This window comes from Megalobrama amblycephala, linkage group LG8, assembly GCF_018812025.1.
Source record: "Megalobrama amblycephala isolate DHTTF-2021 linkage group LG8, ASM1881202v1, whole genome shotgun sequence".
NCBI lineage: Eukaryota > Metazoa > Chordata > Actinopteri > Cypriniformes > Xenocyprididae > Megalobrama > Megalobrama amblycephala.
The window spans coordinates 29,272,770-29,299,554 of NC_063051.1; the positions used below are offsets into that span (position 1 = coordinate 29,272,770).

The 26,785-nt window shown below is 35.9% G+C and overlaps 1 protein-coding gene across 1 annotated transcript; it reads right to left on the bottom strand.

Moving 5' to 3' along the window:
- Positions 1-26,785, bottom strand: si:ch211-113j14.1 (sterol 26-hydroxylase, mitochondrial). Its single transcript, XM_048200444.1, has 9 exons — positions 26,378-26,785; positions 16,670-16,860; positions 15,760-15,959; positions 15,465-15,662; positions 10,849-11,012; positions 5,819-5,985; positions 3,008-3,089; positions 2,690-2,896; positions 1-828 (listed from the first exon to the last, which is right to left on the bottom strand). The coding sequence occupies exons 1-9, from the start codon at positions 26,618-26,620 to the stop codon at positions 712-714; spliced, it is 1,569 nt and encodes a 522-aa protein (XP_048056401.1). The 5' UTR covers positions 26,621-26,785; the 3' UTR covers positions 1-711.

Below are 26,785 nucleotides of genomic sequence, written 5' to 3' on the forward strand. Positions count from 1 at the left end.
TGCGGGCGGTTTGGCAACAGGTTTATTTACATAAACTAACATTTCTAGTGAATTCTGTCCTTTGCCTTCAGCCTGGCTCAAAAGGCCATGTAAATCCACTCACTTTATGTCTGGTAATTAAAAATATCAAAGGGAGTAGAAGATTTCCAAAGGATGTTTTTTGATCAAGGTTTGGACAAATGCAATAACATTGATATTAAATTAATATAAAAAACAGCTAAGGTAGCATAATAAAAAAATAAAACAGTCGGAAAACATGTTTTTAAAGAACACTCTTTCTGCTTGAACAGACACTTGATGTCCATAGCAGAGTCAGTAAGCCGTCCTTTGTGTCCACCAGCATATGAACAGAAGGTCAGCAAAGACAGAAACAAAGAAGGTCTTTGTTTTCTTCTGTCTCTCCCTTGCTTCCCCTTCAGACTCTTAAAGAGCACCGGTGATTTTACAATAGATTCAGTGCACATGATAGCGCTCTGTTGGCAAATTCTTATTTAACAATGCGACCCAGACAATGCAAACACCTCAGCTGTAAATATCTGTTATTATATTTAGGAATGCTGGCCCACTTCCACTTTCTACTCTAGATTACCTCTCACGGCATTTCACAGAAACAGGTTTATGGGTATGGACCCTCGGGCATTAAAGGCAAAATCATTTGAATTAAGAGTACTCATTCTGATTAGAAAAAGAGATTGACAGGAGATGCTGGTGTCAGGCTCGAGGGACGAACTGCAGGTTGATGGGTTTGGAGGGGATGAGCAGTGTTCGGGTTTTGGGCTGTATTGATGGGGCCCCCTCCACCGTTCTGACCTCATAATGTTGCATCAGCTGTGGAGTAAAAGGGTCAGGGGTTGAGAGAGAGAGAGTGATAATGATAGTTAAATGTAGTATGAGGCGACTGAAGATTAAACATCAACTTCAAATTAGATATTCAGTGAAAAAATTGGACACAAGTGACAATTTATTTATCATGAAACAAACAGAAATCTTATTTAAAAAAAATTAAAAACTGGTGTTGTCAAATTGATAAATCACGATTAATCGCATCTAACAAAAGTTTGTGTATAGGTATGTGGGTGTGTATGTAGGTATGCATATATATATATATATATATATATATATATATATATATATACACACACACATAAACCAAAATTTATTCAGACACCTTGAACATTTCATTCATTAATACAGTTTATTCACTATAGTTTCAAATATGGTAATAAAATATGACAAGATCTCAGAGTTAAACTGTGTCAGAAAAAAATTATCTTAATTATGTCAGATAACTACAGAAGATGATTAGGGGCAAGCAATAATAAAAAAATAAAACCATCTCGAGATTAAAGTTGTTAAATTTCGAGAAAAAAGTCGTAATAAAATGTTGAGAATAAACTCGTTAAATTACGAGAAAAACTCGTTAAATTTCGAGAAAAAAGGAGAAAATAGTCGAGATAAAATGTTGAGAAAAAACTTGTTAAATTTCAAGAAAAAAGTCGAGATAAAATGTTGAGAATAAACTCGTTAAATTTCGAGAAAAAAGTCGAAATAAAATGGTGAGAATAAACTCGTTAAATTACGAGAAAAAACTCGTTAAATTTCGAGAAAAAAGGAGAAAATAGTCGAGATAAAATGTTGAGAATAAACTCATTAAATTACGAGAAAAAAATCGTTAAATTTCGAGAAAAAAGTCGAGATAAAATGTTGAGAATAAACTCGTTAAATTACGAGAAAAAACTCGTTAAATTTCGAGAAAAAAGTCGAGATAAAATGTTGAGAATAAACTCATTAAATTACGAGAAAAAACTCGTTAAATTTCGAGAAAAAAGTCGAGATAAAATGTTGAGAACAAACTCGTTAAATTACGAGAAAAAAGTCATTAAATTTCAAGAAAAAAGTCGTAATTTAACGAATTTGTTTTCGTAATTTAACGACTTTTTTCTCATAATTTAACAACTTTAATCTCGAGATGGTTTTATTTTTTTATTATTGCTTGGCCCTAATCCTCTTCCGTAGATAACACTTAAGCAAAACATGGTCAGGTCAAAGTGTCTGAATAATTTTTGGTTCCAAATTTTTATTAATTGTAATGGTAGTCCACTGTATGAAGAATTTTTGGGTATAATATGTCACAGTTTACTTTATTTTGCTATACTATATATAAATTGCACATATGGCAGTTTTTATATCAACTTTAATAACATATGTTTCTACTCCAATTTGTTGTTGAAATATAAACTATGACTGTTTTAATGACAGTGAATGTAACATAACTTTTTTTGTTCTGGCTGATTAATAAGCTTTGGAAATTGAATGGCTTTCCTGAGGTAAATGTAACATTATGTCACATTGTTTTCAAGCTTTTTTTATTGATGTCTGACCACAGCGATATGTCACGCTACATTAAAGAGTATTTATAGTTTGATTTTCATGATAATACTGATCTAATTTGAATGCTGAGCGCACAAAGCTTATCTCAATTATTGGATGGCAGACATGCTAATGTTCAGTACATTTTAGTTTACATATCAACAGAAAACAGCATAGACTAAAAGATTTTGGAATTTAAGATCAATTTCGGTTCATCAAAATGAAGATATCGTCGATACACAGCCCTATAAAGCAAGTGTTCTGAACAGAATATTTTGTGAAATTGAACCTGCAGATAGCGTGAAAGCGTCATACTCACTCTACACAGAGCAAAATACATCTCCAGCTCTGCTACCCTCTTCCCCACACAGGCCCGCACACCAACCCCAAACGGGACGGAACTGTAGGGGTGATGCTGAGAGCGGGACGGGCTGCCTCTCAACCAGCGGTCTGGAACAAAACGTTCCGGATCAGGGAAATTATTCTCATCGTGACTAACAGCGTAATGACAGAGATGGAACTGTGTCTGTGAGGAGAAAGAGAGAGAACACACATGAAGGCTGGAGGTAGGCTATTAGATGTTTAATTATATGTAAACATTTAATGAGAGGTAGAATATTTTGAGCTGTGTACGTACCTTCTTAGGGAACCAATAATTATCCACAATTACTTCCGAATCCACAGTCAGACGTCCATTACCAGGGACAACAGGATACATTCTATGATTAAAAAGCATCGTATTATGAGAAAATTAAAGTCCCCCTGTATTCAATAATCTTATCCCTTAAATAAAACTGACCAAAATGACATATTTGAACATTTTTTTCCTGTGAACATTTTTTTCATGCGTTAAAATAGCTTGAATGTAACTCTACACCCATGCATCATTTCATATACGTGACGCAATGAATATGCAAATTAGCCCCACCTCCACTCGCTCGTGCCAGCTCAGAGATCCACTCGGTCAACTTAAACCCGCCATATAGCTAAATCTACTCAATTTGTCATATCAACAGAAAAATATACTGGGATAACCTGACTTCTCTTGAGACTCCCCTGCTTCTGAGTGGTCATAGTTAATGATATGCTAAAGCTCGCCGGCACTTTGACGTGATTGGTTAAAAGGTAGTTTGTGACGTCACAAACACCAGCGATTTCAAACGGCGTTTTTGAATCTGTCACTCAGTGTTGACTAATGAATTTGCTCATGGTTTGTCTTAAAGCATATTAAAAACACCACATAGACATATATACAACATTAAAAACTTGATTTTTCACCACAGGGGGACTTATTTGTAGCCGAGTGTAACTTAAGTTTATTTTTAACAAGATCCCTGAATATTTCGGTCCAACCAGAAAAGTTTTAGTGGCACATTTCAAGGCAGACACACCCAACCACAATGTGAAGCAGAGTTTAAATAGAGACTTTGGTAGAAAAACAGGCCAGCACCAACTGAACTGCACTCCACTGGAAACCCACAGCTCAATATTTTCCATTAATTTCTGGGATGATGCAGTCCCACAGTTATTAAAGGGTTAGTTCACCCAAAAATGAAAATTCTGTCATTTATTACTCACCCTCATGTCGTTCCACACCTGTAAGACCTTTGTTCATCTCACAAATTAAGATATTTTTGATGAAATCTGATGGTTCAGTGAGGCCTGCATCGCCAGCAATTACACTCCATTTTTCATTGCCCAGAAAGCTGCTAAAAACACATTTAAAACAGTTCATGTGACTACAGTGGTTCAACTTTAATATTATAAAGTGACAAGAATACTTTTGTGCGCCAAAAATAACAAAATAATGACTTTATTCAACAATATCTAGTGATGGGCGATCTCAAAACACTGCTTCATGAAGTTTCAAAGCTTTACGAATCATTTGTTTCGAATCAGTGGTTCAGAGTGCCAAAACCACATGATTTCAGTAAACGAGGCTTTGTTACATCATAAGGGTTTTGAAACTTAAACAGTTCACGTGACTTTGGCAGTTTGATACACGCTCCGAACCACTGATTGGAAACAAAAGATTCGTAAAGCTTCGAAGCTTCATGAAGCAGTGTTTTGAAACCACCTATCACTAGATATTGTGAAAGTATTCTCGTCACTTTATATATTAAAGTTGAACCACTGTAGTCACATTTGACTACTTTGACAATGTTTTAAATATGTTTTTAGTAGCTTTCTGGGCATTGAAAAAGGGAGTGTTATTGCTGGCGATGCAGGCCTCACTGAGCCATCAGATTTCATCAAAAATATCTTAATTTTTGTTCCGAAGATGAACGAAGCTCTTACGGGTGTGGAACGACATGAGAGTGAATAAATAAATTACATTATTTTCATTTTTGGGTGAACTAACCCTTTACCATTGTAAATCTAGCAAAGATTTTAGATTTTCATTTTTTTTTTTTTAAATATGTAAATCTATAACCTTATACTTTGTGTTTTATTACCTTGGCATTAAATTACAGAAGACTAGTTAACTGCTGCGTGAGTGTTTCTAACACAACAGCTGAGAAAAAATCTTTCTCCTCTGACCAATGCAATCAATCTCTCGATATTTTTTTCTTCTTTTGGAAAGTCACAGAAACTCTATTGTGTTTTTATTTTATTTTGCTATTGGGGCAAATGAGAATGCAAATGATATCTGTTATAGTTTCTGTTCTCCACTATATAGAAGTTTATACAACTATGACAAGTTCTGCTTTTTTAAGAACACAGAAAATGTGAACCACAAGGGTTATTTATGGACACAAGTGTTGGAAATGGGAGTTTCATTTTGATGGTTTCATACATATAACCGTTGACATTCAGCAAGTATGCACTAACATATATATCATTTAATCAAGTCTTTACATTTTTTTCTACTTTGTATATATTGTGTAAAATAAATATAAATGTATTTGCAAAATGTTATTTATTATCTTTAAATTAAATAGTGTGATATCCTATATAGGCTATAAGCTTTATAAAATAGATTATATCTATTTTTAACAAGACACACTGTTACCATACTATACTTATAACTCCAGCTACAAACCTAAAAAGTCCAGAATTCCCCTAGAATTATCTCTAGAAGGCATCTTTCCAAGATAAATGTTCCCTGTATCACAGCAGGCATTATTCTTTTTCCAGCTCTGCTTTCCAACAGTTTAGGGCTGTTTTTCAGCGCTGTAATATAGGAGACTGACTAAAGCTAACCCACACTCATTTCCACAGGTATTGAGCTCATGTGATTAAGTTCATTGTTTCTCCAGAAGAACTCTCTGCATTTTAATCACCGTGGAGGAGATTATAGATGTGAGTTGGCCTGTTTAAATAAGGGCTGAGCAAAGGTTACTGTGCACAGCATATACTAGGAATGTATGAAACAGCTGGCCTCTTTCGAGATGCATGGACAATAAATTAGCACTGCTTTCCCTACAAAAAGGGGTATTTCCCCTACCTGAGAGTTTCTTTGATGACAGCCTTCATGTAGGGCATCCTGGTCAGGTGTTCTGTGTTCGGCTGCTCTTTATTTGGACACACAGATGTGATCTCATTATAGAGGCGGTTCTGTGCCTCTGCATCATGTGCAAGGTGGTACAAGGTCCATGATAGCGTGTTAGATGTCTGTCAAGGACAAAGAAACAAGAAAGACTGTCAAATATCTTATCAAATAATGCATTCATAGATCTGACTGGCTAAGTTAATTATGCCCAGAGGTGTGAGGGGATGGGGCTAGAGTGCCCTCTTTAAGGGGCCATTTAGTCAACCAAAAACTTTTTATGCGCTTTGGCTATTTATTGACACAATGGCATTTTTGGGGCCTGAAAACACAAACTTTTGAAAAGGGGTTTCCAAAGTACAAGTTTTTGATTATAGTCTCCATGTAAACTACAAAAATGCGAATTTGTGAAAACGGTGACCGTCTATAGGTGCATAGTGTTTCTTTACAAAGCGACATCGCCAACTACTGGTCTGGCAGCAGAATACAGCATTTTTAATCATTTTCAGAAATCCGTGTGAATTGGGATCATTTTGACAACGCAAAATCGTTTTTGACAACTTTTCGGTTTTTAAGTACATCGGTCCTGTGTAAACGTACCCTAAATCCTCAGCTGTGCGTCACTGAAACGGGTCAAGAATGCTGTTGCTAAAATTGAGACACAGTTTAGCTGATCGCTCTGGAAATGTGATCAACAGTGGCCTTGACAGACCATGACAGACTGACAGAGATTGTAAAGATAGTACAGCATGTTCAAGGTCATTACTATATCAGTTAGGGATGGGCAAGATGGTCAACACATTCTGGTTGTAAAACATTAGTGGAACATGTTCATGGTTAAAGTGATGAAATACACCTGTGGTTACTCAGCAAGGACACCGGTGTAAACTCACCTTGACCTCAACTGATTAAAAGTAATTACAAAGATGGGTCATACTTGTGAAGTTCATGTTTGCAAATGCTTGAACACCACTTAGAAATCTGAGTCTGGTCGACCCTAATCATTCAAGTCTTCTTGAAGAACGACTAGTTACTCAGACAAACCACCTTATTGTACTCTTGTAGTGTACTTCAAATCTTAACAGTATATTTTTAATAACTGTACTTGCAGATGCAGAAAATATCATTTTAATTATACAAAAAGGACACTTAAAGGTGCCCTAGAATCAGAATTTGAATTTACCTCGGCATAGTTAAATAACAAGAGTTCAGTACATGGAAAAGACATACATTGAGTTTCAAACCCCATTGTTTCCTCCTTCTTATGTAAATCTCATTTGTTTAAAAGACTTCCGGAAAAAACTCAGATCTCAACATAACACCGACTGTTACGTAACAGTCGGGATCATTAATATGTATGACCCCAATATTTGCATAATGCCAGCCCATTCGACGCATTAGACAAGGAAAGGCAGTATTAACGGCTGGATCTGTGCACAGACAAGGTAAGCAAGCAAGAACAACAGCGAAAAATGGCAGATGGAGCAATAATAACTGACATGATCCATGATAGCATGATATTTTTAGTGATATTTGTAAATTGTCTTTCTAAATGTTTCATTAGCATGTTGTTAATGTACTGTTAAATGTGGTTAAAGTTACCATCGTTTCTTACTGTATTCACGGAGACGAGAGAGCCGTCGCTATTTTCATTTTTAAACACGTGCAGTCTGTATAATGCATAAACACAACTTCATTCTTTATAAATCTCTCCAACAGTGTGTAATGTTAGCTTTAGCCACAGAGCATAGCCTCAAACTCACACAGAATCAAACGTAACCATCTAAATAAATACTTTACTCACATAATTCAAAGCATGCATACAGCATGCATACAGCATGCATGACGAACATCTTGTAAAGATCCATTTGAGGGTTATATTAGCTGTGTGAACTTTGATTATGCGATGTATATATAGTCGAGAGCTCGTGTGGCAGAGGGAGCGCATTTCTTAAAGGGGCGGCGCGCTGAAAAAATCAGTGCATAGTTAATGATGCCCCAAAATAGGCAGTTAAAAAAATTAATAAAAAAAAATCTATGGGGTATTTTGAGCTGAAACTTCACAGACACATTCAGGGAACACCTAGGACTTATATTACATCTTGTAAAAAAACAATCTAGGGCACCTTTAAGTGTACTTGAAGAGAGTACGTTTTCTTGACTGTTTCTTAACACACAAGTTTTAAAAAGTGCACTTTGTAATAATGTCAGATTCAAAGTTTTGCTTTAAAGTGCATTTTAAATCATTGTTTTAATAGTCTTGTCACACTTTAAAGAAGTACACTTGTTTTCATGTGTTGACTAACATACTAACACATACTTTATTAAAGCAGTAAGTCCCATGAAGCCGTGGTTTACACTGAATTTATAACAGCTAGGGGGCGTTGTGGAGCAGAGCGGAGTGCCTAAAAGCCCCTTAGCTGTTCTAAATTCACTGTAAACCACGGTTTCACGGGGCTTATTGCTTTTATTAAACGGTTACCACACAATACAAATATTAAAGCCAAAAAATATGTATCAATGCAACTTTCATGAAGTAAAATTATTAAAAGGCTTCCTTCCGCTGTGAAAAATAGTCCCTGACCATGAACAGCAACTGAAGTTACATTTATTACGCCATTAGATGGCAGCAAAGATTGTCTTTATGAGCGAGTCACTCAGCCGCAAAGACTTTTATATTGAAACTTGCTGTGAACACGAAACAAACGCAAATGCTTTGACTAGCACTCTCAGTGTCAGCAGGGCACAGGGAAACCCATTAAATGTTAAAAGGACAAGATCGCAGCGGATATTCAAACAGATTTTTTATTATGAACATAGGACTGACCTGAAGAAAAATGCTACATTTGAGTGCAGGTAATACACTCGGTCACTCGATATCTCTCTCACAATAATCTTCTACATAACGCAGTAAGCTTCAGTGAACAAATATATTTTTACGTTGCTAAGACGGACGCAGCAACATTCAGCGGTGCAGCAATACTTAAATGGGTCAGCTGTTGGCTGTTTTGGGTAATTTTACAACGGCTTCGAATGCGGCTTGATGGATCCGAAATGGTCAATATTCATATTCATGCACTTTTATTAATATTTATGTTAATCGTTTATGGCTTATGATTTATCAGTTTTACTTTTGATTTCATATATTCATGTACTTCTACTTTATATATATTAATTCTTATCATATTTTCAAGTATTTGGTTATTCTTATTTTATATTTAAGAGAGTATGCTTGTTATGTTCAATTGTTCTTCAAGTGTTCCAGTGTGACAGGTCACGCTGACACATTTGTGGTTAGACATTGGACGCCTGCCAAGTACTGCAGAAGTGATGTTTTTCAGAATTAATGTTTGCTGACATTTAATAGTGCAAGATTTGCAAAATTCCCCTAAGGGTTAAAACAACTATTTTTGACACTGGACCAGTGGATGACGTAATGGGTGAAATGAACCTTTTTCATTTTAACAAAAACATCAATTTGAGTGGGATGTAAATTTCCCTATATGCTCATGGTATAAAGCTGACCGGGTCATTGATAATTCAGCTTTTTCTCTCTTTTGCTCTCCTTGGCTTCTGCTTTTTTTTGTCTCTTATCTGCAAATGTCTTAATTATTGCTCTTTTTGCTCTAAATTTATCTTTAACTATTGACTACTCCTCTATGATGGTTATTTTACCTTTTGGTTTTAAATATTTTCATTATCGATTAAAGTTTGCGTGTGAGGCTAAATTTAATTGTAATGAATAAATTATTTTTCATCAACTTTATCTACTGCCTGGATCTCATTTTCCTACGTTTCTGCACCAGGTTCAACCAATCAGATAATAGCAGTTAATATATTTTAGTATAATATATCAGAGTTAATATATTTTAAATGTACTAAATTGCTACTTCATCATGACAAATGTGTCATTACAAATATATGTAAATATATGATATACAAGTTTCGCAATAAATTACATTAAAATATATTTTAGTTCACCATAAATGCTTGTCTGTATATACAGCACTTTAACCATATTTCAAAGACAACAGAAATAATTGTGAAATGACATATAAAGATGTTAAAGGTGCTCTAAGCGATTTGAGGCGTTTTTAGGCCCAAATTTGTTTTTGTTACATACCGCAAACATCTCCTCACTATGCGCTAGCTGCCTGTCCCCTGAACACACTGTAAAAAAACGCGGTCTCTGTAGTCGCCACAAGCTCCGAAAACTGCAATAAAAACAAACTGGTGCAGCCTGGACCACTTAGCATAATAAACATGCTCCAGCCAATAACCGACAAGCAGCGTCAATACGCAAGCTACTTACATTTTAAATGCGCGTTCATGACTGTTTCAGGAAGCACGGAGGGGAGGGCCAGGAGGAGTAGGAGGAAGGGTCTAGCTAGCCTCTGTTTTGTTTGACAACACTTCGAATGTCAACAGGAAGTTACTCCGCTCAGAATCGCTTAGAGCGCCTTTAAGTACATCTTAAATTATTTCTGTTGTCTTTCAAAAACACTAAAGTTCAGGTAAGTGCATACAAATTTAAACTATAATACATTTTATTTGAATTGCCTGAAAACATTATATTCAGTTTGCAAAAGTATATTCTCCTAAAGTAAATTATTTCTATAATAAGCACCCTTTTTAGTAAAGTATGCTAAAGCGTACTACTTTTTCACAAGGGAAGTATCACCGGACGCACCAATATTAAAATTCTGGTATCGTTAATAAATAGTTTCATATGAGTTTGTGCCTGTGTGTTTGTCTCTTGTTCCTTCCTTTAACAGTAACTTCATTTCTCTCTTGTTTTCAGCAGGTACACAAGGCAAAACACCCACTTATAACAACTGAACCAGTGGTGCAGGACATTGTTTCTGTAACGTAATTAACTTCTGAATAATAAATCCTCTTCTGAATAAAACTTCTGACTAATAGCTATTCACGTTGTTTAATCTACTTCCTCTCTGACTGGTTCCAGATGAAAATAAACGTGTTCTTACTGTATCCACGCCTCCCAGCAGAAGTTCGGTGAGGCTGATGTACACCTCTCCTAAGCTGAGTTTATTGCTGGACAACAGGTAGGTGAGATACATGCCCTCCACTTTCTCTCCACGCTCAACCTGATCATGTATCTGCTTCACCTTCTTATCAATCAGATGTCGGGCTGGACAAAAGTACAACAGACACAGACAGAAAGGGAAATCAGTTAAGCTGTTGTTTCAGAATCTGGTTTATATCCAGCAACTCCACCATATCAGACATGCAGACTATGGGTGCACAGATATAAAAAAAAAAAAAATTATATATACATATTTATGTGTGTGTGTATACAGTCATGTGAAAAAGAAAGGACACCCTTTAGAATTTTATGGTTTTATGTCTAAAAAAAACATAATAAAAATCATCTGGACATCTGGAATTGTTTTCTGTATGACAGTATTAGTTTCTCGCATCGCTGTGGACTTTGGCCCGCTCTTCTTTACACTGTTGCTTCAGTTCATTAAGGTTTGCAGGCATTTGTTTATCTACATCTCTCTGAAGGCCCGGCTATAGAATTTCAGTTGGGCTGAAGTCTGGACTTGACTGGGCCATTGCAACATCCTGAATCTTTTCTGTTTCAGACATTCTGATTTGATCTGTTGTAGACAGTTCATGTGAGTACAGTGGTTCAATTTTAATATTATAAAGCGACGAGAATACATTTTGTGTGAAAACACTGCTTCATGAATCTTCGAAGCTTTGCGAATCTTTTGTTTCGAATCAGTGGTTCAGAGTGTGTATCAAACTGCCAAAGTCACGTGAACTATTGAAGTTTCAAAACACTTTTGACGTGATGAAGCCTTGTTTACTGAAATCATGTGATTTTGGCACTCTGAACCACTGATTCGAAACAAATGATTTGTAAAGCTTCAAAGCTTCATGAAGCAGTATTTTGAAATCGCCCATCACTAGATATTGTGGAATAAAGTCGCTATTTTGTTATTTCTGTCACACAAAAAGTCTCGTCACTTTATAATTTAAAGGTTAAACCACTGTAGTCACATGAACTGTTTTAAATATGTTTTTAGTAGCTTTCTGGGCATTGGAAAAGGGAGTGTCATTGCTGGCAATGGAGTCCTCACTGAGTCATCGGATTTCATCAAAAATGTCTTTTATGTTCCAAAGAAGAACAAAGGTCTTATGGGTTTGGAATGACATGAGGGTGAGTAATAAATGCCATGATTTTCATTTTTGGGTGAACTAACCCTTTAACATTTAACATGTTAACTGAGGCCTGTAGAGTCTGAGATGTAGTTCTTGGGTGTTTTGTGATTTCTCTGAGCTTTACATGGTCTGACCTTGGGGTGAATTTGCTGGGACGTCCACTCCTGGAAAGATTGGCAGCTGTCTTGAATGTTTTCCACTTGTGAATGATCTTCCTTACTGTAGAATGATGGACTTTAAATTGTTTGGAAATGGCCGTATAACCCTTCCCAGATTGATGGCAGCAACAATTGCTCATCTAGGATCATTGCTGATGTCTTTCCTCCTTGGCACTGTTAAAGGATTAGTTCACTTTCAAATTAAAATTTCCTGATAATTTACTGTTTATCACATTTCCCCATGTCATCCAAGATGTCCATGTCCTTCTGTCTTCAGTCGAAAAGAAATTAAGGTTTTTGATGAAAACATTACAGGATTTTTCTCCATATCAGAGCCGGCCCGTTATATAGGCAGTATAGGCAAATGCTAAGGGCGCAATCTCGCTAGGGGGCGCCAAAGAGGCCGGATGTGTGGACAGGGGCAGTTCTACCGAGGTGGCATCTGCCCTAAGAAAAAGCTTTGCCACCCCAAAATTATCACAGAATAAAATATGTAAGCAGTGTTTCAAGTACTGCTTTTAAGGAGCGGCGCTTCAATATGATGACTAAAAAATTGCGTAACGCAAAGTAATGGCAAGAAAACACGTCTTTTAATAAACTGTCCAATGGTTTCACGCGCACGCAGCGCGCCCAGTGTGCTTCATTAATAAATGACTCTTATGAACCGGTTCTTTGAGAGTCAAAAACACAGCGCAGCCAAGTTCAGAACTTAAGATTTTTTCCCATATTTGTACGTGAATCGGAAAATTACTGCTTCCCTGCTAGAAGTCCTGTGAGAAATGTAGTCCCATCCGAATATGTCAGATTAATTTTAGTAATTTTTTGGCGAGCTGATTCAGCGACCGCCCGCTCCACTTTCATCATGGATAAAGGTATTTTTGCAATCCGACGAACCAATAACATGAAATCAATACGGAGATCCCGATCACAGAATATAATAGCAGAGTTGGGGTAAGAATCTAAACGTATTTTAGCTTTTCTCGATTGCTAACACATTATAAGTGATTCAGTTGGCCCAGTTTCCCAAACCATTCGTTCAGTTCTCAAAACAAAGACACATTTCTCAAAACAACATTAGGGAGAAAAACTGATAACACACACCAGTCAAAATCTGAGAGAGAGCTGAATGAATAATTTACAGGGGTTTTAAACGTACACAGTACCAGTAGGCTACTTTAGATGAGGGAAATTTCACGTTGTACACCCTCAATGTTGTGATTGTCAACTTTCTTTGTAACCATTTGTTATATGTATACTGTATTTTTTTGAAGCACTGAGAAATGATTGCCTTGGGATATAGTCTTGTGTCAGAAGACCAATACACTGCTATAGTACTGTATACTGTAATGAAATTTAGCCAAATGTGCAGAGGATGCTGAATTTACTTTTACTGCAATTGACAGTATACTGTATTGTGGTGCATACCAAGTTCATACTTATTTTTCTCATGCTTTTCATCTACTGCAAGATCAATTTATAATAGTAAAATAAACAAAAGAGGTATTTTTGTTACAGTGTTATATGAATTGATCTCACTAGTGTTCACTGGTAGTGCAGTAGTCTGTGTATTTGTTATGTTTTGTGTGTCATCTGATGCCAAAGTTTGATTTTGTCAGACAAGAATACATTTTTGACTAGAACATTTTATTTTGACCTGGACGTTTGAGGTTTGTACAAGTTGGTGTATAGTTTTGATATTGTGTTTAGTTGGGAGAAAATGTTGAATTGTTTCATGAATTGTGCATTAGCAATCAAGAAAAACAATATGACTGAAAAGTTTGAAGGACAAATTTATATTGGCTTGTCATAAACCCAACTTCAAGTCTTGTTTAAAAAATTTAAAAACTTTGGTCAGTTAGTCCAGAATATAGATGTTCTGGGTGATTGCTAAAGTGTTGCTAGGTGGTTGCTAAGAGATTCTGGGTGGTTGCTAGGCTCTTGCTATGCAGTTGCTGGGGTGTTGCTAGAGTATGTGGTTGATAGGGTGTTTTGGGTGAGCACACACAGACATTCCCACCTCTGTTAATAACAGAAACTCAAAAACTGTTTTGTTGCTCTTTAACTTGCACTAAAATGTGATTTATACCATTGAAGTAGCCTGTGTAATATTAATAAAACTGCTCATCTCCTTTAGTGATACAAGCTCAGACTCATTTAGAAGTTTTTCATATATTGTATTTACTTGGTGCCATGATGGATATTGAAATTTTGTTATTTATTAATTTTAAACAGATACTTTCTGGTAATGCAATGTTTGTGAACACAATTGTGTATGTAAGGCTATAAATCTCCAAAAACTATGCATGAGCACTTGTTTTGGTGTTGCCACCCCTCATAGACCTCATGCCACCCTATAAATAATTTTCTAGATTCGCCCCTTTGGATAAATCGCAATATAAGGGGGCGCCAAAAAAAAATCTTGCCTAGGGCGCCAAAGACGCTAGGGCCGGCATTGCTCCATATAGAGGACTTCACTGGCCTCCAAACGGTTGAAAATCAATATTAGTGTTTCATTGCAGCTTCAAAGCGTTCTACGCGATCCCAGATGAGAAATAAGGGTCTTATCTAGAGAAACCATCACTCATTTTCCCAAAAAAAAATTAAATTTTATAAATTTTAACCATAAATGCTCATCTTGAACTAGCTCTCTTCTTCTTTTTCTTTTTCTTCTCTATTAGGGTGAGTAAATTATCAGGAAATTTTCATTTAAAAGTGAACTAATCCTTTAACACATACCTGAATGCTCCAGATCAGTGAACTGACAAAACCTCTGCTTTTATAGAGGTGATCACACTTGCTGATGATGTTATTAGCAGGTCCTGACTGCTACTTACCCTTAATTCCTATGGAAGCAGTAAGGGTGTAACTTAGTTTGTCACACGCGGCTTTTCCTTTGGCCTAGTTTTTGTTCAGTAAATAATGACACGGTGTAATATGTCATGAGGTTGTATGTGCTTAATTTTCAGACCTGCCAAGGACCAGATGATTTTTTTTAATATGTCCTGATACATAAAACCATAGAATTCAATAGGGAGTCCTTTCTTTTTCACATGTCTGTACACACACATTATATACATTTGGCTAAAAACATGACAGCAATCTAAATCTACACATCCGTTAAAAATAGCTGGATTTTATGATGTAAAAATGTGATTCATCTTTGTTTCATTTTTTTTTTTACATAGGGGTGTGTAGACCTTTTATATCCACTGTATATTGTGCATCCCTAATGCAGACATTGATCTTTAGCATACCTACGTCATACAAGTCATCCCAAGCCTGGACAAAGCGTTTCCAGAACGGGAAGATGTGACGAGTCCAGCGAGGGAAAAAAAGAACCGTCTCCGAGAGTGCCAACATGTCATTAACGGCAGATATGAACCGCAGGGTTTCTGTGGGAATTTCCTCCTGTAAACAGCCTAACCGTGTCTCGAACAGGATAGAGGAGATTCCTGAATAGTGAAAAACACAAAACGCCATGCTGCTGTTTGTTCACATGTCACTGTGAATAGCCCCAGGACATTGTAACCCTCCTACAACCATACACACCCTCAAAGCCAAATTTGTAGAGCTCAGAGGCGAGGTCATTGACCGTGACCTGGTCTTGACTGCGCAGACGCAGGAGTTCCACGCGCTGTAGGAGATCGGACACAACATCGTGAATGATGGGTGCGTATGCTGATACTTCCTTTAGTATAAGCATCTTAGGGTTCAGAGCACTACGAATGCGATACCACTCAGGACCTGTGCTGAAATATGTGGAAAAAAAGTTCGTACCAATTATAGGCATTAAAGGAATACACAACCATTCAAAAGTTAGGGGTCGGTAAGATTTTTAAAGTGTTTTTGAAAGAGGTCTCACAAAAGCTGCTTTATTTGATCAAAAATACAGTAAAAAATGTTATATTGTGAAATGTTCTTACAATTTAAAAGAACTGTTTTCTATTTAAATATATTTTAAAATGTAATTTATTCTTGTGACAGCAAAGCTGAATTTTCAGCATATTCAGTGTCACATGATCCTTTCAGAAATCATTCTAATATGTTGATTTGCTGTTCAAGAAACATTTCTTATTATAATCAGTGTTGAAAACAATTGTGCTTTTTAATATTTTTGAGGAAACTGTGATACTGATTGTGATTTTTTTTAAAGGATTCTTTGATTAATAGAAAGTATTTGAAATAAAATTATTTTGCAACATAACTTAAATGTCACTTTTGATCAATTTAATGTGTCCTTCCTCCTTAATGTGTCCAATTTAAGATTATCAGTGAATAATAACTTACATTTTGTACTATTTGGCACACAGAGACAGAGGTATTGTATCGTTTGGAGGATGTGGTGCATAATGGACCACTTTTACCATACTTTTTAAAGCTCCATTCTCCTCCTGTGTTCCATGAACGAAAGAAAGTCTAGACTAGAGAAAGACTGTGTATGAAAGGGAGAAGTGCTTACTCTACATGAATTCCATATGCTTGTCCTCTCATGTCTCTGTATTCTTTCCAGTGAGGCAGATCCGTCCGGACTGGGTACCGGCCCTCCTGTCGGCTCACTTGTGCAATCAGTTCTGCCGTCGCCACATTTACCACATCAAACGGCCCAAAGCGTGAGCGCCAGATCGGACCATACAGGCGCTTATGCTCCACCTGCATAATAGATGTGGGGGGGGGGGAATCATTATGTGTGTATATCGTCAATTATTTATCATACAGCCATCTAGCTACAGATAATACAGGGACAATCCCCCTGAAGTAACCTAAGGTTAAATACTGTGTGAGGTGAGTCAATTTGTAAAATGTTTAATACCCATTTTCATTTAATGCAGTGGTTCTCAACTAGAAGGCCTTAGCAAATGCCCAAGAGGGCTTCAAGGTGACTTAAAATGATTTAAAATAAAACAAAACAAGCATGCCCTGACATGCCCTGACATTTGTGCTTTTTTCAGTTGTTTATAAACATATTAATGGAAAAAGTGTCATTACACTGTATTCAGCACAAACTAGGCTACAATAATATGTGAGGAACATGTACGTACATGTTTGTGTTTTTGAAGGAATAATGTTTATGCGTGGTTATTGAAAAAACAAAAAACTTAAGTCGCTGAAATAAAGCCAAAAAATATATATTAAATCTTTGTTCACAAGACTTCTGGGTATTTGAGGTTGTAGACTAGAGTTTTTGCTTCAAAATGAGGTAAAAATTATGCTGCCTGCTTGTTCATATAAAACAATAGAGAGATTTAAATTTTCTAAAACATCTTTGGTCAAGAAACACAGTATGCGTGGAGGCGTGAATCCTCATGTACAATGGGTGATTCTCACCTGAGAAGACAAAAGAATCACATAATAATGACCTGAAATGACTTGCATATTAATGAGGTATCATTAATGCTATGCTATCAGTCAGGTAGGCTGTGAAAAAAACCCTCTGTGATCATGATTCAAATCTCATCATGGTGTAAATCAAACATACAGAAAAAACAGCAACACTGTGAAATATTATTACAATTTAAAATAATGGTATTCTATTATATTCTTTAAAATATAATGTATTTCTGTGATGCAAAGTGTCTGAACAATTATGTTACCTCTATGGCATTTCATATAGGATTTTAGCTTAAAAGCATGCACATTTGGAGAAATATTGATGGATTCTCATATGTTTGTCAATTTTCTATACAGAAGAGTAATATTTATTCAGGATTTATTGTCATTACTATGAGCGCTGGATACTGTGTTTTTAATTCATACTTGCAGCTGGAGGGCGCTCTGTACACCTTTAGTCCACAAATGCCTGAGCACTAAAGAAGAATAGGCAATCCAGGAACTAACCGAACTAACAGAGGACAGAGATCGCTAACTATGGCTATTCAAAACACTTTTCAAGACAATAAATACACGATTGAGACGATGAATGCATGTATTGACTCAGAATTTGCGTCTGAATAGCACTCCCTCCGTGGGCGTGGCCACATTAGCGGATAATGAGCTGAAACACGGATTTCTGACATGGCTCTCTTTTCATACAGATTACATAAACACAGAATGTTTGTTTTCGATTTGACTTACACGATTTAAAACCTGACATTTCAATGTTTTTTTAGACATAAGTCTAATTTTTTTGTGATTAGTATTCACTAAGTTACAGTTCATTTTCTGAGAACTATCAGATTGGACTTCGTTCAGAGGGAGACGAGAGATCATGCATCATGTTAGTTTTCTTTGTTTTACAAAAAGCACAACATTTTGTTTTTACTCTGAGTGTACACAAATAAAAGAAGATATTCCACAGATTAAAATGGTGTATAACTCTTAATTGTATGTGCAACATTAACGGAGTATTTTGAGTCTCTTTCACACTGGTAAGAAAAAAAATGCGATGGTATCGCCGGCGATACCCTCAGACCTCAGAGTGTTAAAATACACACAAAAGAAATCTAGAAAATTATATAATATTATTTCTTATTTTCAGTTGTTTTCTTTGAAGAACAAGGGTTCTTGCAGTCTTGAAAAAACTGATATATGAGCTAAATTTAAAAGTGTGATTTATAGAACTGGAAAAATCATGCAAATTACAGTTTCTCTCAATCGTCTTCACATTCTCTAAACTGTAAGTGCAGTTGTCACAACTGTTTGCTGGAACTCAGTTTGCATGTCTGCAAAATTACTGGTCTAATGTTTAGATTTTTTTTTTACTATGGAAAAATTTGTTATATACAAATTGCATGTGTTTTCTACACTACAGGGAGTGCAGAATTATTAGGCAAGTTGATTTTCTGATCATATTTTTTTCCCAAGCACATTTTACCAATTCCAATCCACATCAATCTTAATAACTACTATTAATATTGTTTTTAATCATTTATAAGTGATATATAATTGTTCATGAAGGCTGGAAATGAAAAATGCCTTATATTCAGGTGTGCAGAATTATTAGGCAAGTTTTCTTTTACAGGCAAAATGAGCCAAAAAAGAGATTTAACTCAGACTGAAAAGTCAAAAATTATTAAATACTCATGAGAAGGACGCAATACTAATGCAATACTAGAAATTGCAAAGTTAAAGCATGACCAAGGGACAGCAAAATGCTCATTGGGTCAGCGGGGTCAGACAAAAACAGGTGGAAAAGAAAAGACACATGTTAACTGCAAAATAATTAAGAATTAAGGTGAAGAATTAAGTGTGAAACCATCAGGAACCCTTTAGTCTCCAGCGCCACCATTTTCCAGAACTGCAACCTACCTGGAGTCTCCAGAAGTGCAAGGTCTCAGGATCTCAGAGACTTAGGTTAGCTAAAGAATCCTAAAAAATGACCTGCACTTGATAAGAATCACAAGCTGAAGTGTTATAAAATACATTAAGACTGGGTTTTAATAGGGCTTATAGACAGACAGCTTGAGAATGACTCCTGATGGACCAGCACCACATCCTCTTGTACCACTGTTTGAAGAATTTATCCAGAATCTGGCAGTAAGGTGTTTGAGTTCACTTTTAGTCCATCTCTTATCCTGAAATGTCTGTCTTGCAGAGATGGACTAAAAATGATCTTCCAAAACTTACTGCCAGATTCTGGAAGATAAATTCTTCAAACAGTGGTACAAGAGGATGTGGTGCTGGTCCTTCAGGAGTCACTCTCAAGCTGTCTGTTTATAAGGCCTATAAAAACCCAGTCTTCATGTATTTTATAACACTTCAGCTTGTGATTCTTATCAAGTGCGGGTCATTTTTTAGGATTCTTTAGCTAACCTAAGTCTCTGAGATCCTGAGACCTTGCACTTCTGGAGACTCCAGGTAGGTTGCAGTTCTGGAAAATGGTGGCGCTGGAGACTAAAGGGTTCCTGATGGTTTCACACATAATTCTTAATTATTTTGCAGTTAACATGTGTCTTTTCTTTTCCACCTGTTTTTGTCTGACCCCGCTGACCCAATGAGCATTTTGCTGTCCCTTGGTCATGCTTTAACTTTGCAATTTCTAGTATTGCATTAGTATTGCGTCCTTCTCATGAGTATTTAATAATTTTTGACTTTTCAGTCTGAGTTAAATCTCTTTTTTGGCTCATTTTGCCTGTAAAAGAAAACTTGCCTAATAATTCTGCACACCTGAATATAAGGCATTTTTCATTTCCAGCCTTCATGAACAATTATATATCACTTATAAATGATTAAAAACAATATTAATAGTAGTTATTAAGATTGATGTGGATTGGAATTGGTAAAATGTGCTTGGGAAAAAAATATGATCAGAAAATCAACTTGCCTAATAATTCTGCACTCCCTGTATACAAGAATGTCAGTTTTGTTTAGGTGAATGCTCTTGTGTCTCACACTGAGCTTTTTAGTTACAGATTCCAGCAGTAAGTAAAAATTTTCTAGGACAAGTCAATACTGTAGTACACAAAAAGAAAATGGACATTTGGTCACTTTATATTAGGTCTCCTTATCGACTAGGAAGTACTTACATTAAAAAAATAAGTTCAGTGTACTTATTGTAATCATATTGTATTGCAAAACACTTGTGCTGCTATTGAGGTGGATACGGGTAAGGTTAGTGACAGGTTTGGTGGTATGGGTAGGTTTTAGGTTACAGAAGGCTCAACAGTGTAATTACAGCTGTATTTTGTATCTTGTACAAGTACAATGTAAAAACATGTATGTGCACAATAAATGCATTGTACATGATTCATTTACAGTAAATGTTAGTACAAAGTAGTTAAAGTCCTAATATAAAGTGGGACCAAACATTTTTATTTAGACTGCACATTTATTTTTGTAGAAATGCGTTTCATGTAAACTGAAAATTCACAGTTGCTTGTTCATTTTTACATATTCTATTACTGTATGTCTTCCTCTAACACCACACTTTCTTATATATCTTCCTATTGCTCTTTTTTGCTGTTGCTGTTTAGGGATGTAGACGAAAAAATGGTAGGGATTGTGTCGGGCAAACTCCATTTAGCCGACTTGAATGGCTGATTGGTAAGATTGCTATTTCATTCTGCTATTTCATTCGGTTCTGATAACTTCTGGAACATTGGCAAAATAAATATCTTCAAAATGAATGTTCTGCCTAAATGTTTTAATTTATTACAGAACATTCCCCTGCCTCCCCCTAAACCTCTTTTCCAAGACTTAAAAAGATATTTATCAAATTCCAGACTCTGCCTGACACTTTTATACTTGCCATATGAGAGAGGTGGTGTCCTAACATTCATTGGTATTATTGGGCTGTTCAACTCAGAGCTATTATGCTTTATTTTTTTTTATCTCAGGACTGCCCACCTTGGGTGGATATAGAATCTTCTGCTATCAAACTGGACCTGCCTTGAAATTTATGTTTATATTCATCCGAATTTAAAGATCTTCCATCTTTCCATCCCTATAGTTATAAATATGATTGCCGTATGGTATAAAAAAAAAATATTTAAGTGTCTCCGTTATCTTGTTTTAGTCCCATTTGGGGCAATGCAAAGTTTAAACCTGGCAGGTTGGACGCTGGCTTCAAGATTTGGGCTGACAAGGGAATCCGAAAGATAGCAGATCTATATGTTAACAATACTCATGTCATTTGAGGAAAAAGTCAATACATACAATATTTACAAATAAGAAATTTCACAAATCACAAACTAGTTCTCTGGATATGCCAACATTGTCTAACTTAGAAAAGAAATTGTTCTAGTAAAGGTTTAATTTCATCATTAAACAATATGTCGGTGTCAGGATCAAAGGACTCTTCAACCTATTACCTGGAATCTTGAAGATTGGAACATAATGAGGATACTCAGATGGAGGACTGGATGAAAGCATGTAAAGAAGCTCAATCACAAACAATGAACACACGTCTGAAACTGCTACAATATAAGTGGTTGATGCGGATTTATATCTTCAGTTGTAACGAAAATGTCCCTGACACTTGCTTAAGATGCAGTTTAAAGGTACATTATATCATTGCATATGGGAGTGCGAAGAAGTCAAGACATTTTTGGAAAGGTGTGAAAGAAATGATAGAGAAGATCCTTGATGTTAACACTCCACTGTCACCTTGACTTTTTCCATTTCGTTTATATCCTAAGGAGATCAACTGGTATCAATTGGAAAAGTATTTGTGCACCAATAAGACATTGGGTAAAAGAAATGGTAACAAATATGTCAATGGAAAAAAACAAGTTTTAAGGGACAAATATACAGTTTTTGATAGAGTTTGGGGACCTTTTAGATACCTCTTAAACATGGTGGAGTTGGAAAGGTGTTAATAGACGACTAAGAAAAGAGGTGGTATTGAATATTAAAGGGGTACTTCGCCCCTGGAAAGATGAATGTGTATTTAAAATTGGTCATTTATGTAGTAGAAATGTGAAATTATTTTTGAATTTGGAGCTTTCTAGACTGAGAAAAGGCAGAAAATGTATTTTTGACTAATGTGGATGAAAGACAACAACTCCCAGAATGCACTTGTTTTGCTGCCCCTGCGAGGCCACGCCCAAACCACGCCTATCGGTTACAGGCGGAATTACCAGGAAAATTCAAACAACTAGGCTTGCTTTGTTACATATTAATTCTATAAATCGTGAGTTAGTTCATACATTTACAGCGAAATGGTGCTAAATTGCTTTGTACCTGGATGTACACCCAAAAGCAGGAAAGGACAAGTAAGTTTCCATCATTTTCCGATTAAGTTAAAGATTTGGAGCGATGTAAACAGTGGCTGCGGGCCATCAAACACCCGAAGTTTGGAGATGACACCGTTATAGAAAACCTAAAAAAACGCAGAATATGTAGTCTCCATTTCAAGCACGAGGACTACGAACCAAATATCCTTGCAATGAAGAGAACCATTCTGAAGGACACCGCGATCGATATTCACTTTCCCAGAGGACGAACAGCCTGGGCATCTGGTACTAAGCGTATAGAGGTAAGACTCGCTGATACTAGACTGATAACACAGTAGCCTATATGTAGTGTTGTAGGTAGCAGTAAAACTGCAAACTTAGCAAAGTAACGTTAGATAGACAATTACATATAAGTTGCATATAAGTTGACTGTTATCAAAGTAAAGCCACTGTTCTGTAAAACTGAGTTAGTCTATTTATCTATTTATGCTAACGTTACCACAAAAGCCTGTTGCTGTATTGGTTGAGATGACTGCAGAGACCGATAAATTTGCGAGATGAACCACTGATGTAGTGCAGACTATAACAAAATATGTTAAGCTTAAAAATATAATTGACACCCACTTTTGATAAAATCTTTGATCTATGTCCGTGAGTAACCTCAAAAGCGCATATGTATGGGTGTGGTGAAAAAATGCGGAACTACCTGCTATTACTGGCTGTAGTTTTAAGCCTCTGGCCAAAAAAGCCTCCGATGACGCAAAATTACGATTTTTGCGTCATCGGAGGCTTTTTTACAGAATAAAAATGCATAAATCTCTCATCTCGGGCTGATATGAAGGGGGAAAGCACAGTAATTCGAAAATACTAGTGGTATTGTACTAATACAAAGCTTAATGCTAAATCCTGAAGTAACCCTTTAATGTAAAATACTGATAAGCTTTTTTTGTTGTTGTTGTTGTTTTGTTTCAGGTTTTATTAAAAATATCTTGTGGGTTTCAGACGACATGAGGGTGAGTAAATGATAGAATTTTCATTTTTGGGTGAACCATCCCTGTAAAGCTGATTTCCACATCGCTAACAGCACCAAATGGAATTTGCAAAAAAACAGGTATAGGTATACTTGCCCAGAACGTGATTAATTACGAGCACCACAAACAAAGCAATGTTTTGATAGAACAGTTTTCTGATTGGCCAAATCCTGTGGGCCGCACTCGAATATTTTTGCTGCTTACAGGGGCTGACACACAGAGATAAGTGTGGTTTCTGAAACCATAGTGATTTTATCTGGTAGTAGGAACATTTTATACATGCCATGGTATATGAAAAACAACGGTTACAGAAACTTTGAGTGTGTTGTAGTTTGACACAAAGGTAATTCAGAGTTCAATCAGCCCAGAGCCTACAACCTTTGGAATAAAAGCCACAGGACAACAGGCCACCCCCGCTAAATGTGCTTAGACATCTGACCTATAAAATGCCATAATTCTGGCAAGCTGTTTTAACCTTTATTGCTGAAAACTAACTACTAATTTTATGTTGCTACTACATTTTTAAATTTCTAGAAAGTAATCCAGACTATACTAGTACTTATTTCTTTGCTACTAGCCTCTATTTCAATAGTGCCTTCTATTTAATTCAATTTTACTACAGTCTAGAAAAAATAAGTACTTTTGTTTATGCCTTTATACCTACCAGTAACTAATCAATTTGGTATATACAGGGATTGCTTTGCTTGGACTAAAGTAACAAACATTTGTTAGAATTTATTAGAACATTTATTTATTGGTTTGTATCATGCTTTTTATTAGTAATATAAGTATTAATTATTACAATAAAAGTATTAGTAACTTTTTTTTTTTAAATTTACCATCTGACTAGTCATTACAATAAATAAAGCTATTTTAAAATATAAAAAGCAATTGAAACTAGTAGTGACACATAGTAACAATTTGCATAGATGTCACAGTCATTAATATTTAACAATATCTAATATCAGGTACAACCTGAATTAATACTAGTAACTATTGGAATTGTTACTTATTAAGAAATAAATACTAGTAATAATTAGTTACTAGCAAAACTAGAAAAGGTACCAGCAACAACTAGACTGCATACTTGTCATGAATTAATGAATTAATTGTTCCATATTGATTAAAAGAAAAAAAAAAATACTTTTTTGTATCAACAACTTGAAGTGCATATAACATTACATTATGTGAGGGTTTTCCAAACTAGGCGTTTGGGAAGGAACTGCAGGGGGGCTGATGAAAAGCTAATGATTTAAATCGTAAAAATGTAATATTAATATTATTAATATTAATTTAAATATTCAAATAATGCTGTGCGGCCCTTTACATTTTCTGTGTACTTATAGTTAGTGGCCAGTCTGTGTGCAGTTCCACATAACTGGAAGACTTTCCAAAAGTTAAAAGATAAAAATAAAGAATTAGGGAGAATCAATGAATTCTGACTAATTTGCTGACATTTTGTAAATATTAAGTATTCGTGTTACTAAAAAAAGTAACTAGTCTGGGCTGCATTTCCCAAAGAGAACGGTCGCAAGTTCCGTCGTTACCAATAGAGTTCAATGGGACTTACGACCATAGTTGGCTAACAATGCTTTCAGGAAATGCACCCCTGATAATGAGTATTATAAAACGTAATACAATATAATTACAAGTACTTTATTTTTGGAATCTCATTATGTAATCCAGATTACTAATCAGGTACTACACAGCAATGTTAATAGGTGATATCTAAAGCACAGAAGCCCATGAAATTAAGTAGGACTGTTGGAATAATTACTAATAAATAGTTACCAGTGAAACTGGAAAAGTAACTACTCACTTTACAAGTGGCAAAATATAAATAGCCTAGTGACATCAATTTAGATGTTTGTTTGGTCACACTTTAGATTAGGGTCCAATTCTCACTATTAACTATGAACTACAACTTTTACTGCTTATTAGTAAGTAGTTGTTAGGTTTATTGGGTAGGATTAAGGGATGTAGAATATGGTCATGCACAAAAAGGCATTAATATGTGCTTCATAGGTAGCCTACTAATAATTAGCCATTATCCTAGTAATATGCATGCTAATAAGCAACTAGTTAATAGTGAAAATTGGACTCTAAACTAAAATGTTACCGTTTGTTTTAAGGAATATATGTTAAAAGGGCTTTCCATAATGTATTTTCGTACCACGGATTTCAGCTGCCAGTTTCTGAGAGGATTTCCTTAGTCTCTAAAGTCAAAACATGTAGCCTATATAACAATACACGTCCAAATAATTAATATAAGCGAATAAACTAAGAAATGTTCATCGTGTGGACAGGACTGCCAAGCATTGCTTGTTAATGACTCCTTAATATAGCCTAATAAAAAATGTAGTTCCTGACCTGCACAAATGTCAATGTCTCAACATTTTGCTTTATATAGTTTCATATATATTCATATTTGTATAACTGAATGAACATTCAATCTATTAATAACTGTTTACATCTTAAAAACACCCCCCAAAAACATTTGTTTACATTAAGCAGCTGGTGTTTTACCTGCATTGCATGACTTTTATCCGCGTATCCTTTAACGAAGAGCCAGTACGCAGTTGTGGCCAGACTGGGTCCGGGTAGATCATCTATGGTTTTGTATTTTCCAGTCACCGCTGTTGCGCTCTGCAGGTCTACATCGCCTGTTTGAGACTTCAGGGTTCGAGCGAATAATTCCTGAAATGGCGCGTATTTTCTGCCAACATGAGCTGCGATACGATCCGCTTTTACTAGAGCAGAAGACAACATGACTGGCCTGTGTCGCGAAGGGGGTCTGAAAATGTGAACGAACGCATACAAGCATATATGTCAAACACAGGGCGGGATTTTCGGCTGTGGCTCAAAACCTAGTGAACTGCCTACCTAAGCGACATCTCGCAGCGCTGCATAGGTATAGGCGCGTTATCCAGGTAG

Excerpts from the sequence above, each read along its gene's own strand:
- si:ch211-113j14.1 (XM_048200444.1), bottom strand. The coding sequence starts at position 26,620 with ATGTTGTCTTCTGCTCTAGTAAAAGCGGATCGTATCGCAGCTCATGTT. Across the intron at positions 11,013-15,464 it reads GGATGACTTGTATGACGTAG|CCCGACATCTGATTGATAAG; the intron begins GTATGCTAAAGA and ends ACTTTTGTCCAG. Across the intron at positions 3,090-5,818 it reads GTCATCAAAGAAACTCTCAG|AATGTATCCTGTTGTCCCTG; the intron begins GTAGGGGAAATA and ends TTTTAATCATAG.